Here is a 14,788-nt window from a genome sequence, read left to right on the forward strand (position 1 = left end):
AGAGACAAACAACCATTCACTCTCTCACTTACACCTAGGGACAATTTTTAGAGTTACCAATCAACCTAACATGCACGTTTTTAGTCTGTGGAAGGAAACCGGAGTACCCAGAGAAAACCCACGCATTCACGTAGAGAACATACAAACTCCACCCAGAAAGACGCCCTGGTCGGGATTTGATTCAGTGTCCTTCTCGCTCAGAGGCAACAGCTCTATGCCACCATGCTGCCTCATGCAACATTCTAACATAGATTAGCACGAATGGACTTTGAATTTCTATGTATGTAATCATAATAATTTAACTTTGCATTATTTGCTAATTCCATCTAAATACACATTACACTTGATGCAGATGGAAATGTCATTAATTAAGGGTCACGGTTCTTTTAGTGTCATTCGCATCACATGTGGTACATGAGATGGAACGAAATTTTGTACTCAAGGTCCCAGTTACACCCAAAAATAATAAAAATATAAAGTGTAAAAAAAAACAGCAACAGTATGTAAGTATCTATCTAAGACATACGCTAATAATGTAATATAATGTGGTGTATTAAACAGAAGCCTGAACATGTGTCAGTTGTGAGCAGATGGTTATGAATACAGCAGCTTCAAGGCAAGAACTCAGCAGCATGGATAATCAGCAGCCCGTGTGTGTGTGTGTGTGTTTGGGAGGGGGGGGGGGGGGTGTTGTGTGTGTATAAAAATGTCCTTAATGCACTATTGCTATGTAAATAATTAGAATGTGTTACAGAAAACAGTTTCCATATTTTATCTTCATGCTTTAAAAACAAACATTGTAAAAAGTTACAAATATTGACAAAGTTACATTGCCAACTATATCTCTGCCTCAACTTTTCAGACACCATACTTCTGGCCAACACAGAAATGGGTTCCAGAGGACTCTGACTATGGTAGGTACAACATGTCTTACTGTTATATGACGTGTTACAACTTCTGTCTTTTTCATACATGCAAATATAGAAGTTACAACTGCAAGCTGGACTGGATCTTTGGGATGAACCAGTCCCCTGGCACAAACAGAGTAATATTGTGTATGCTGTTCAGTGTCAGGAGGGCTGTGATCAGTCTTACATCGGGGAAACTAAACAGCCACTGGCCAAAAGGATGGCCCAGCACAGACGAGCAACAACATCAGGCCAGGACTCTGCGGTCTACATTCATCTCCAGGCCAACGGTCACTCTTTCAGGGATGAAGATGTTCACATCCTGGACAGAGAGGAACGATGGTTAGAGAGAAGTAAAGGAGGCCATCTTTGTGAAAATAAATCGTCCATCATTAAACAGGGGTGGAGCCTCCGTGTTCAACTGTCCCCCTCTTACAATGCTGTGATTGCTAGTATCACTCAGCCCCCTGTGAATAGTAAACAGACATCAGTGTGCTAATGATCCATTGTTAGGCTGATGGTTCTTCTTGACCATGTGATCAGCTGGTTTTGGTTGTCAGCAGCAAAACTGATTGATCCACTCTGAGAAGGTGCTATTTAAGAGACTGAGCTGAATACAGCACCTCAGACTGAGGAAGTCTTTCGGATGGAAGATGAAACGTTTCTACATATTTTTTTTTTTTTTTTTGCTTTGTTTTGTTTTTTTGAATGTCCAGAGAACCAGATTTAACTTTTTTAGATTTTTCTACCTGGATTATTGAGCATGTATCAGGATATTTTGTCTTGTGTGTTTCCTTGGCTGATGAAGCCTTCCGGATCGAAGGCAAAACGTTTCAACACAAAAAAGAAACGGTCCAGATGGCCTGACTGAAAAATGTTGGATCTTTAATGAATGGTTACACACCACAGCCCTTTAAGGGCTGGGGGATGATCCCAGTCCTCCCATTGTCACGAGCTGAGTTTCCCACCAGCTCCAGGATCTCAGCGGTCAGGTACTCGAGCACCGCTGCCAGGTTGACAGGAATTCATCCACAACACCTCCTTTTCAACTCGTTTGAGATTTGGGGCTGTAGTTGAGGTATTATTGATCTTTTGAGGGGGCAGCACAGTGGCACAACTGGTAGAGCTGCTGCCTCTCAGCGAGCAGGTCCTTGGTTCAAACCCCGGTCCAGGGGCCTTTCTGGGTGGAGTTTGCATGTTCTCTCCGTGCATACGTGGGTTTTCTCCGGGTACTCCGGTTTCCTCCCACAGACCAAAAACATGCATGTTAGGCTGATTGGTAACTCTAAATTGTCCCTAGGTGTGAGTGAGAAAGTGAATGATTGTTTGTCTCGTTTGTCTCTATGTGTCCCTGTGATGGACTTGCGACCCGTCCAGGGTGTACCCCGCCCCTCGCACAGTGATTGCTGGACATGGGCACCGGCGACCCTCATGACCCAAAATGGAATAAGCGGGTAAAGATAATGGATGGATGGATGGATGGATGGATGATCTTTTGAGGTGTTATTCAGGTGTTCTTTGTTGTTAAAAATAAAAACACTGTGTTGCCATGGTTACAGATCATAACAAATGCCCAAAAGTAAAAAGGTTTCAGTAAAAATCCTTCCAGCTGCACAGCATTCGATACCAGAGAAAGTAATCATCAGAAAAGAGCAATTTACATCCAGAAAAAAGAGGAATTAAAGTTTTCAAAAGCAAAAACTCAGAATGAAATTAACAGAGCTTTTTTTCTTTTTTCTTTTGAAAGTAACAGACCTACTCCAACTTTCAGCCACCCCAAGCAGCACAATTCTAGAACTTGTGGTATTACAAAAAAAGATCTCTTCACATCTTGTTCTATCAGGACATGATTTGAGACATCAACAAACCCTACCAGCAAGCACATTTATAAACATGATTACATATGCATTTGACGTCAAGACGTTCAGATTTGTTCATGAGCACTTTCAGATAGGTCACAGTTCTTATGATGTTGTTTTAGCCGGCAGTTCTGATAAACCTGCACAGAAGTTCTCAGGGGGTGGGGTGGGATTGGGATAGATGAAGCTTTGTCCCTAGTTACCCATGTCCCAGGAAGAATTTGATAGTCAGCATGTATCCAAGGCCAAACGGGGGAGTCAGATTCAGATAAGCCACAATTGTTGATTTTTCTTCAAGCAGACTGGGTTTTTTTTCTTGTCAGCCTTGAGTCCTGCTGGAACTTTACAGTTCAAAATGGCCAGATTTATGGGTATTCCACTCCACTGATCCATGCTATGAGCCCTCCTCAACGTCAATCCCAACATGATGACGAGTCCTAGGAGCCGCAGGTGGCCTGCGATTCTCACAAATCGCCTCCATCTTATGGTTTAGCTCGTAAATCAGCTGATTTTGAGTTCTCATAGCATGAACCAAACCTTTGCACCAACTCGGAAGCTTTGTCATGGCTGATACTGCTGCTGAAGTCTTCTTCAAAAGTTGATAAAGCAGAGCCCCGCAGATGCCAAAGAGCAGAACACCTGCTATCTTAAATCCAAATATATAAACATCTTCAGCGTCCTCCTTAGAAGAAGTAAGAAAAGAGTATTAATGAGTACTTACCATAATTGCTCGTGTACAATCAGCAACTTTTTTTTCACACTTTGTACCCCTTGGTTTATAGGCAGGAGCTTCTTATTTATGTTTTTTTTTTTTTTTTCATAATTTTCAAAAGTTATATTTTTATTTTGACAGAGTTCCTGACATCTCTCTGTAGCTTCCTGCTGCTGACTAACATTTCCCTTTGACATAGCTGGGTGCTCATGGCTCCCAGCACCCCGGTCCTCTTAGAGGCAGGCGTTTGTAACACAAAGCCCTCATGTACAACGACTCTTGCTCAGGGTTTCAAATTTTTTACCATAACTCCACCCACTCTGTCATCATGTGACCAGAAGTCTAACCTGAATGACCAATGAGGTACTCTCGAGGACCATCCCCCAAGGTAGATATGCATTAATTTCTTCAGATGGTTCCCGTATCTTTACCATATTTTACGCTTCATGCACATACCTGTTCATTTGTTCAGTGATAATGGAAAACGCACTGAGAATTTCTTATGATGCAGCTTTCATATTAAAAGCGACAGCTGCCACCCGCTTTGCATCAACATGTCGATGTTTGGGCATTGGAGACGAAAAAGCAATCAAGTTTGGTTCATGTTTTAATAAAAATTTAAAAATTCTTTCAGTGTGACGTATTTCTGTCAGTAAATATGCGTTTAAATACTGGGATTTCATTTTAAGCTCGCATCCGAAAATGGAGCAGATGACAACACGAGAGGTCTTCCCCCCTCCCCTTTCCATCATGAGAACTCAGCAAGCGGTGGAGAAGTCGGCAGATTGATTTTTAAAGCAGTTAGTCAGTCAAGACTGATACATATTTAAATAAACGTTTTTAAAAGATCTTTCTGTGTACGGTAAATATGTGTTTAAATACCAATATCTCATTTAAGCTCCGCAAAGAACTGAGGAGCACTACAGGAGGAGGGGCTGTTCCCCCTTCCTCCCTCCTCCTCATATGAGCAGTGCTGAGTATAAATCACATCAAATTTATTTAGAAAGTATCCTGATGCATGCTCAATAATCCAGGTAGAAAAATCCAAAAAAGTTCAATCTGGTCCTCTGGACATTCATCCATCCATCCATCCAATATCTTTGCCCGCTTATTCCATTTTGGGTCACGGGGGTCACTGGTGCCCATGTCCAGCAATCACTGTGCGAGGGGCGGGGTACACCCTGGACGGGTCGCAAGTCCATCACAGGGACACATAGAGACAAACAAGACAAACAACCATTCACTCTCTCATTCACACCTAGGGACAATTTAGAGTTACCAATCACCCTAACATGCATGTTTTTGGTCTGTGGGAGGAAACCGGAGCACCCGGAGAAAACCCACGCATGCATGGAGAGAACATGCAAACTCCACCCAGAAAGGCCCCTGGAGCGGGGTTTGAACCAAGGACCTGCTCGCTGAGAGGCAGCAGCTCTACCAGTTGCGCCACCGTGCTGCTCCTCTGGACATTCAAAAAAACCAAAGACAAAACAAAGCAAAAAATGTAGAAACGTTTCGTCTCTCATCCGAGATACTTCCTCAGTCTGAGGTGCTGTATTCAGCTCTGTCTCTTAAATGGCACCTTCTCAGAGTGGATCAACCAGTTTGCTGCTGACAACCAAAACCAGCTGTTCACATGGTCAAGATGGACCATCAGCCTAACAATGGCTCATTTGCACACTGATGGCTGTTTACTATTCACAGGGGGTTGAGTGATACTAGCTGTTATTGCTAGTATCTGAGTCTCGTCTCGTCTGGAGAACTGGGTGGGCATTCTGGGTCCTGCTCTACAGTGGCTTAGATCCCATTTAACTGAGAGAAGCTTTTGTGTGCGCTTTGGTTCTGTGGAGTCCTCTGTAGCACCTCTCACGTGTGGAGTACCTCAGGGATCTGTACTTGGCCCTCTTCTGTTTTCCCTTTATTTACTACCTCTGGGATATATTCTCTGGAAACATGGTATTTCTTTTCATTTTTACGCCGATGACAGCCAAATCTATGTTCATTTGAAACAAGATAAACAGTACTCCTTGAACCAACTCCTGGAATGTATGGCGGAAGTCAGAGCATGGATGTCACAGAACTTTTTACACATTAATGAAAAAAAGATGGAGGTCTTGTTGTTTAAGCCCAGTGGTGGTTCTAAAGTCCATGTTGATCTGGGTCCTTTAACCAAACATCTGACTGAGACAGCAACCAACCTGGGTGTGAGGCTGGACAATGATTTTAAACTGGATGCTCAGATTAAATCTGTGGTCAAGTCCAGCTTTTATCACCTGAGACAACTGGCCAAGATGAAACCATTCCTGTCACAACATCATTTTGAGATTTTAATCCATGCTTTCATCTCAACTCGTCTGGACTATTGCACTTCACTTTATGTGGGTCTGAGCCAGTCATTACTGACTCGACTTCAGCTGGTTCAGAATGCTGCTACTCGTCTTTTAACTGGCACCAGTACACGAGAGCACATCACCCCTGTCCTAAAATCGCTACACTGGCTCCCAGTTCATTTCTGGATTAATTTTAAGGTTCTTTTGTTTGTATTCAAATGTCTTCATGGTCTCACCCCACAGTACCTGTCCGACCTTCTCCAGCCGTACATTCCCTCACGCTCTCTTAGGTCAGCTGATCAGCTGCTGTTGGCCAGTCCAAAGTCCAACAGGAGGCTGAGAGGTGACTGAGCGTTCTCAGTCGCTGCCCCTAAACTGTGGAATGAGCTGCCTCTGCACGTCAGACAAGCTGACTCACTTCCTGTTTTTTAATCTGCTCTGAAGACTCATTTTTTCTCTTTGGCTTTTAACGCAGCTTGAAATGTTGGCTTTACTGTTTTATGTTATTTGTTTTATTGTTGTTACTGTTGGCTGTTTTATGATTTGGTAGTTCATTACTTTTATGGTATTTGTTGAGTTCATAGTTTTTATGCTTGTATGTGTTAGTGTACAGCACTTCGGCCAACGGTGTTGTTTTAAAGTGCTTTATAAATAAAGTTGTATTGTATTGTATTGTATTAGTGTATGTTGAAAGCAGACTATAGTCTAGAAAACGCCATCTGCTGGCTGATTCTTGTACTACAACAAGAAAGCTGCACACTGCCAGAGCTGGTTGGACATAGATCCTCACAATGAACGGTGGATGCCCACAGCTAAATAACTGGAGCATCTTATTTATGTTCAAAATTATGATTTATCATATATTAAATATGTGCGGCTTAGAAACAGGTGTGTTCAGTAGTCAGAGAATTACAATAATCTCTATGCCATATGTCATAACCAGATCAAGAGTGTGATGATGAGAATGAGATGTGTGGACATTTTGAGTAAAATCAATTGACTATTAAATTATTAAAGGCAATGCTTAAGTTATCACTTTCAACATCTACATGAATATTGAAATCCCCCATTATTATGACTTTATTAGTATTCATTAATAAGTCGGATAAAAATATTGAGAATTCAGACAAAAACTGAGAGTAAGCGTCTGTCTGGTGGACCATATACAGTATAATAACTAATAATTAGGGAGCAGCATATTAACTAATAATCAGCCTTTTCTGATTTCCATTTTGGATGAGAAAGACTGAGGGACAACGACTCAAAAGAAGTATAAGTAATAACTGGTTTAGCATTAATCAATAATCCTGACTGAATAATAGAAGCTACTCCTCCACCTCCGCCAGTTGTTCTAGGAACATGAAAATTTAAATAATTAACAGGAGTGGATTTATTTATACTAACAAAATCCTCCTGTTGTAGCCAAGTTTCTGTCAGGCAGAATAAATCAATATGATGATCAGTTATCAGTTAATTAACTAACAGGGATTTAGAGGAAAGAGATCTGATGTTCAATAATCCACATTTAATGATTTTATGATTTTGCTCTGGTAAAGTAACTGTGTTTATTTTAATCAGATTTTTATGGTTTATATTTTTAGAGTTGATTTTTGGTTTATTTCATTTGAGCCGTGGGCGAGTTGACACTGTTTCAATGGGGGTGTGGGTGGGTAACAGAGGAGAAGCAGCAGAGAGGTGTGGAGGACTTACAACTCTGCTTCCTGGACTGGACCCTGGGTTGTTAATAATTTGGGGGATAAACAAAATCAGCCATAATTCTAGAAAGAAGAGCGACTCCGTCCTAAGTGGGATGGATGCCATCTCTCCACATCAGACCAGGTTTTCCCCAGAAAGAACTCCAGTTATCTACGTAGCCCACGTCGTTGTCAGAACACCACCTGGACACCCAGCGGTTAAATGACGACATACGGCTAAACATGCCATCGCTGGTCAGGTTGGGGAGGGGGCCAGAGAAAACTACGGAATCCGACATGGTTTTAGCAAAGTCATACACCGAAGCAACATTAATTTTAGTGACGGATTGGCAGCGTTTCCAGGTCCTTTTGGACTTTGCCAGGGCTGTGCCTTGTCTCTGATCCTCTTTGTGGTGTTTGTGGACAGGATCTCAAGCTGCAGTCGTGTGTCTGCTTTTTGCAGATGATCTGGTTCTATTGGCGCCTTCAGGCCATGATCTTCAGCATGAGCTGGGGTGATGTTTTTCTTCAAGTGAAAGAGTTCAAGTACCTTGGAGTTACTTTATGAGTGATGGTAGAAGGGGGAGATGGATAGACAGATCAAAGCCTTGTCTGCAGTGATGAGGCTGTTGCTCCAGTCTGCGATGATCAAGAAAGAGCTGAGTTGAAAGACAAAGTGTCTGATTTACTGGTCTGTCAAGGCTCAAAAGGTATAGATCATGATTCAGAGAACAAGATCCTAGATTCCTTGTGGCTGAAATGGGTTTTCTTTTCAGGGTAGCCAGGCTTGAAGTGTCTACACACTTTACAAGAAGTGAGAAATATGTTCACTTTTTCGGGACTGCAAAAAAACAACGGCGTCTTTTTTTTATTTTTCACATCCTTGGTTTTGGTGTCCTTTTAGTTGACTTTTCATCTGCGCAAAATTTTTTTTTCAGTGGTGTCTGAAAACTGAGTGTGATTAGCCAAAAATCTAATAGTGACCATTTCTCTTTTAAATTTATGCAACACGTTTTTTGTTTTTTTTTGTTGCAAGTGTAGAAGTTTATACCATTGAGCAGCCGACCAAGACAGTGAGAAAAGATGAAAATCTATATAACACGGTTTTAATGTGACACACAAATGACTAATTTATAGAAAGAGGAAGCCCTAACATTGTGCACAGAGAAGAGCACTTGTTAAAGGATGTGATACCTTCACTACAGATTTGCAAAGGCAACAACAAAAGAAACAAAGAATGGTGATGCTGGCAGGAGTCAGTCAGTTCTGCTGTAGGAGGGCCCTGTCAAGACCATGTAGGAATTCTTCACTTGAGTTTTTATGAAGTATGAAATGTTTTCCTGACTAAAACAAACTTTGTTCATGTTTTTAACAGCTCAGTTTTCTTGGTTCTTGTGAAGTATGTAACAAGCTTTAGAGCTATGGAGTCACCAGGGAGTGGAGCCACTTCTCCACCTCATTTAAAGGTTTTAACTGAAGGGGTTCAGGTGTCTGATTAAAATGACTCCTGGGCGCCTCACTAGAAATTTCACAGATGCCCAATGGGAAGTCTTTGGGGAAAACACAAAACTCTATATAAAGACTATATCTCTCAACTTGTCTGCTGGCCTCCTTAGATAGAAAACTTTACTAATTGGCTTTTATGTATGTGAATGTTTCTGTAAAGTGCCCTGAGACAACTTTGTTGTGATTTGGCGCTATATAAATAAACTGAACTGAACTGACTCTCCTGTTTGGCTTTGATCCCCACGGAGGAGCTGTAGACGGTTGCAGAGTGTTACTGCATAGATGTTAAAGTGGCACTCATCTTCTTTATTTGTAAAATGACAAAAACATATCTTCATATGATGTAGTACAAATAAAAATGACTTGTTTTTCGTCTGTTTTAGCGATCTACCTGGCAAAGAGGAACATTCGTAAGAAAGGCATGCTTGAGCCCTATGAACAGGTAAATCTGGTAACACCTTTTCTGTTCCAGTGCATTTACACACAAGTTGTGTGACACCAGTCGCAGAGATTTGAATAGTGAATGTTTGTAGTTTTCCAGGACAGGAACTGAACAGAGAATGAGAGTAAGCTTTAATGTTTTTGGTGCAAGACACTCAAGTGTGTAGGAGTTACATTGTGGAGAACAGATGGAGTTTTTTGTTTGTTTGTTTGTTTGTTTGTTTGTTTTGGGCCAAGGCAGCACAGAGTGACAGATCCTGGCGAGTGAAGGGAGTAATTATTACCACCACCATGCGCAGTGGTAGAGCTATGGGGTGGCCAATGGTGGCCCATAGATTAAACTTCAGCCACCCCAATCATACTATGCTTTCTATAGCTTCCTGAAATGGTAGGTGTGGCCAGTTTACATACACAAACGTGACCATCTTGATTTTGATGTGGCAACCCAATTTTTGATAGGGACCATTTTTACACTTGGATGTAGCGACACACCAAAAGGAAAGTTGGCACATCCCTTATTTTTAAGTTCTCATGCTCATAACATGCATGGACGGAGGGTTTTTCCATTCCCCATCTTCACTCCGTGATGGGGGACAATAAAAGCTGAAGCTGTTCTGTATGGATTTCCATAAAGTCAGCGTTATAATTTCTGGCCCATTCAATTATTCAAGGGTTAAAGGCTCTTTATTTGTCATTTACACCACATGTGGTACATGTGGTGGAACGAAATTGTGTACACAGGGTCCCAGTTACATCCAACAAAAGTATAAAATGTAAAAGAAAAACAGTAATAAGATCTAAGATATGAACTAAGAAAAACATTAACTAAAAATACACTGAGCACTAGTAGTAAATGGTAAATGGTAACTGGACTGTACTTATATAGCGCCTTTCGATCTAATCAAGATACTCAAAGTGCTTTACAACACAATCAGTGCCTCATTTACCCATTCATTCAGCACTCTACTAGATCTCTACAAAGTTAAATGAAAAAATAATTCTAAAGAGACTAATCAGAGCTTTAGATCACATTCATTCACCGATGGGACACACATCGGAGGCGATGAGGGGTTCAGTGTCTTGCCCAGGGACACTTCGGCATGTGACTGCTGGTGGATTTGAACCCCCAACTTTGCATTGGAGGACAACTGCTCTAACCACTCAGCCACAGCCGCCCTGTACAAAAACAATATGCCGAACAGCAGCACGAACATGAGTCTGTGTGAGCAGATGAGCACGAATGAACACAGCAGCATGAAATAAATCAGCAGCAACATGATGTGATTTTTCACAGTGATTATCCTGGTTAGATATTCATGAGTCTAACAGCTTCAGGGAAGAAGTTGTTCCTCAGTCTAGTGATTCCACACTTAATGTTCCTCAACCTCCTACCTGACGGGAGCGGGGCAAAAAGTGTGTGTGCTGGTTGAGTGGGGTCCTTCATGATGCAGGTGGCCCAATTATCTCAACATCCTACCGTTAATGACTTCTTATCTCTAGTTGGTGTTGGCTTCAACAATTGTTGAACTTTAAAAAAAAATCAAACAAATTAAACTGTTTAAATTACCCCGCATACTTCAGAAATGTTTTATTTACAGTATTTATCATAAGCAAGCATTCTGCTTCAGTAGAATTGTTTTATTACCTTGTTATTTGTTTTAACCTTGCTCTGACAGTACCCAGTAGTATTTTTTGTTTGTTTTCACCAGGCACATTACAGCCACCTTCATGACTGGCTCAACCACAAATGGGACTTCATTGTCATGCAAGCTACGGAACAGTACAAGTAAGTAACAAACGAAGGCTGTGTTTCCAAAATTCAGCAGAAGACGGCTTTTTGCAATAAAAGGAACACGTTCAAATCACAAATCCAATATTTTGCTAACGGACAAACAGGCTTAGCTCCAACAACTAAAGATAAAGTTTGAAGCAAAGCTGTCATATTATGTATATCAGTTGAAGTATGTAGTGTGCAAGTATAAGATGGCTGCAACAGCGTAATTTAATGTAATGATCCTGCCAGAACAGGATCCGGGAGTTTTTTTATTTTGACAGGGTGCATTATGATAACTGTTTGCTTGGATCCAGTAACTCTCAGGTTTACTAATAATAAATTTATGAACAAATGTGACTGCCTTGAATGAATAAAACTTATGTTGGATATGTAAACTTAAAATAATTACATAAATACTAATTTTAAACATAACAGCCAATTACACTTCTTAATATCACATCAGAGCTGCCCCTTGAAGTGAAGCATTTCTGCTCCTGCCCTTAAATAATCTCTGACCCTAAAAGAGTGGTGGGGTGAGAGCCAAGCTAACCAGGCAGGAGCTCACAGGCAGCCGCCATGAACAGATGGAAGAGACGCCTTGATGTTTCTTTCACATTTGGAGCAGGACAGTGAATTCAGCGGAGAATAATTGGGTGCAGAACTGTCAAGTAAGGGTGGGGGGGGGGGGGGGGTAGGATGTGTGACAGAAACGGACTGTTTACAAATGTAGGTAAACGTAGATGTTTAACAACCTGTTAAAATACAACAAAATGCAGGATATGGCATCTCTGTTATTCAAAATTTTTTGTGAGGACCCACAGACCACCCCCCTCCCTGTGCCCCCACCATAGGCGTCACAACCATTATATGTGAAGGGGGACAAGTCTCCCCCACATTAAAAAAACGTTCATTTGGACACCCCCATTTTTACTATGAAACATTAGTTCAGGCGGCGCAGTTTCTCTTTCTTCATGAACGAATCCATTCCACTTGATTAATAGGAGAATACTCAAGCTACTAAAACTCCACTCCAGGTTTTCCTGGTTACCTCCAACTCTCCACCGTCTCCACCTGCCTCTTGCCTCGGCAGAAAACGCGCACAGGTGGAGGAGGTGGAGGTACCTGTGTTACTCGCTCGCCAGTTTAGCAGCTTAGTGCGGACAGTTGTTGACCAGGGGGTTGATCATAAACATATATTCATGATAGGAGGATGTTTGAGAGGAGCGCTACATCTGTAGCATGTGAGCTGTAACTGTGACGCTGTAAGACGCTGCAGGTGTTAAGAGACGCTGTGTGTTCAGCTGCATTAAAGTTGAAATGTCTTTAAAACCCCACACCTTATTGTCCTCAAGTTTCATGAGAAACATAATTTAGATGCGTAATGTTGAATACAAGTAAAGAAAGTCCAGTGGTGATGTTTATTATTTCTCTATAAAGACAAATAGTGCCGATCTGACGCTCTGTATTAAATTGTATTAAAGTTAAAATGTCTTTAAAACCCACAGATGAATTTATACAATCTTGGTGAGAAACAAGTTTTAAATGTGTGGAATTAAAGGAAATCTAGGTGAAATGCTGCTTTTTTGTTCACTAGTGAACACCTTTTTTTAACGTGCGCACACGCGTGTACACACACGCGCACGTGCGAGCACACACCTACACACATCATTGTTTCCCCCCCACATTACAGATGCTTCTGATGCCCTTGGCCCCCACCCCAGCCTTCCTGCTGTTCCTACATCAATCAGTTTACAAATTAAGTCCTGCTTGCCCTTCACTTTTCAACAATGAACATCAGAAGGGTTCACAAAACAAATATTCCCCCAACCAACCAATAACACCCCCACCCCACACTCAACCTAACTGAATTTTTGCTTGTGTGTTCCAGGGCGGGCAGGGACAGGAACAAACCGGATCGAGTGGTCTTTGACTGCCAGGAGAGGGCTTATTGGATAGTGAACAGGCCTCCGGTCAGTTTCTGTTATAAATACAGTACATATGCATCCATCAGTAAGGCACAACTTTAAGAACACTTGCTTAGGGGTGTGTAAACTTTTGAATTTGTAGTTTTGATTTCAGCTCCAAACGATACATTAAAAAATCAAATCCTATTGGAACCAAGTATGATATATGATTATTGTGTTAATTCAAGTGGAAGAGTTAATTTTGGCGAAGCTCGGAGGTAAAAATAGAGAACTAAATTATTATAAGAAAAACAAAGCAAAAGCTGTCAGAACAGCAAAAACTTACATAAAGGGAGGAACGACGGGAGGAACAGAACATAGGCTTTCTTGCATAATTCACGGACAACAGAAAAAACACAGACACTGAATAAATAGAGACACTAATGAGGATTCAATTATTCAAGGTTCTTTTTTTTTGTCATACACACCACATGTGGTACATGTGGTGGAACGAAATTGTGTACACAGGGTCACAGTTACATCCAACAAAAGTATTAAAATGTAAAAGAAAAACAATACGATCTAAGATATGAACTAAGAAAAACATTAAATAAAAATACACTAAGCACTAATAGCATAAAAACAATCAAAACAATACGCCAAATCACAGCATGAACATGATTCTGTGTGAGCAGATGAGCACGCATGAACACAGCAACATGAAACAGATCAGCAGCAACATGATGTGATTTTTTTCACAGTGATTATTCTGGTTAGATATTCATGAGTCTAACAGCCTCAGGGTAGAAGCTGTTCCTCGGTCTAGTAGTCCTACACTTAATGCTCCTCAACCTTCTTTCTAAGGGAAGCAGGGCAAAAGTGTGTGTTCTGGATGAGTGGGGTCCTTCATGATGCAGGTGGCCCTCTTCCTGAATCTGGAGGTGTAGATGTCTGTGATGGTGGGGAGACTGACTCCAACAGACTTCTGTGCAGCCTTCACCACTCTCTGCAAAGCTTTTCTAATTGCAGCTGTGCAGCCTCCATGCCACACTTTGATGCTGGAGCACAGGATGCTCTCCACTGCACACCTGTAGAAGGAGGTGAGGACTGAGCTTCCCAGACCAGCTAGTCTCAGCCACCTGAGGAAGTAGAGTCTCTGATGTGCTTTCTTGATCTGGCTGGTAGTATTGTTGTCCAAGCTGAGGTTGTCATTCGTACTTGTAGCTGGAGACCACTTCCACCGCAGATCCTGCTATGTTCAGTAGGGGGGGGGGGGGGGGGTGTTCTGTCTGAAGTCCATGACCATCTCCTTCGTTTTATTCACATTGATGTGAGACACAATGACAAACACCTGGGGTGATTAGAATCTGAGACATGTGAGACAAGAGCTGATAACAAGGAGGGTAAACACTGAGGAGTTCAGGAAACACAAGGATTAAAGAAAAGAAGGGACAAAAACAGATTTCCACAGTGATGACGCTGTCAGATCAAACAGAGAAACCTGAATCATTTACTGTAATCTGTTAAAAAATATTAAAGCTACATCTATTTAGGTAAAGCATTCCTCAAACACAAAAATTCTTCAACTAAATATCATTAACAGAATGCACAAGTAGATGGTGGCACGTTCTAGGATAATGGCAACTTCCAGGACGGTGGC

General features: G+C 41.5%; 1 protein-coding gene across 1 annotated transcript in view; it reads left to right on the forward strand.

Moving 5' to 3' along the window:
- Window positions 1-13,297, forward strand: part of LOC119421959 (regulator of G-protein signaling 9-like) — a 106,472-nt gene extending 93,175 nt beyond the window's left edge. Inside the window, exons 7-11 of the mRNA XM_037689317.1 lie at window positions 863-914; window positions 9,393-9,451; window positions 11,160-11,236; window positions 13,113-13,194; window positions 13,292-13,297. Coding sequence (XP_037545245.1) covers window positions 863-914; window positions 9,393-9,451; window positions 11,160-11,236; window positions 13,113-13,194; window positions 13,292-13,297 — 276 coding nt within the window. The remainder of the gene's footprint in view (window positions 1-862; window positions 915-9,392; window positions 9,452-11,159; window positions 11,237-13,112; window positions 13,195-13,291) is intronic.
- Window positions 13,298-14,788: the final 1,491 nt, after the last annotated feature.

The sequence above is a fragment of the Nematolebias whitei genome, chromosome 15 (assembly GCF_014905685.2).
Source record: "Nematolebias whitei isolate Nwh7 chromosome 15, NemWhi1, whole genome shotgun sequence".
In the NCBI taxonomy this organism is placed as follows: domain Eukaryota; kingdom Metazoa; phylum Chordata; class Actinopteri; order Cyprinodontiformes; family Rivulidae; genus Nematolebias; species Nematolebias whitei.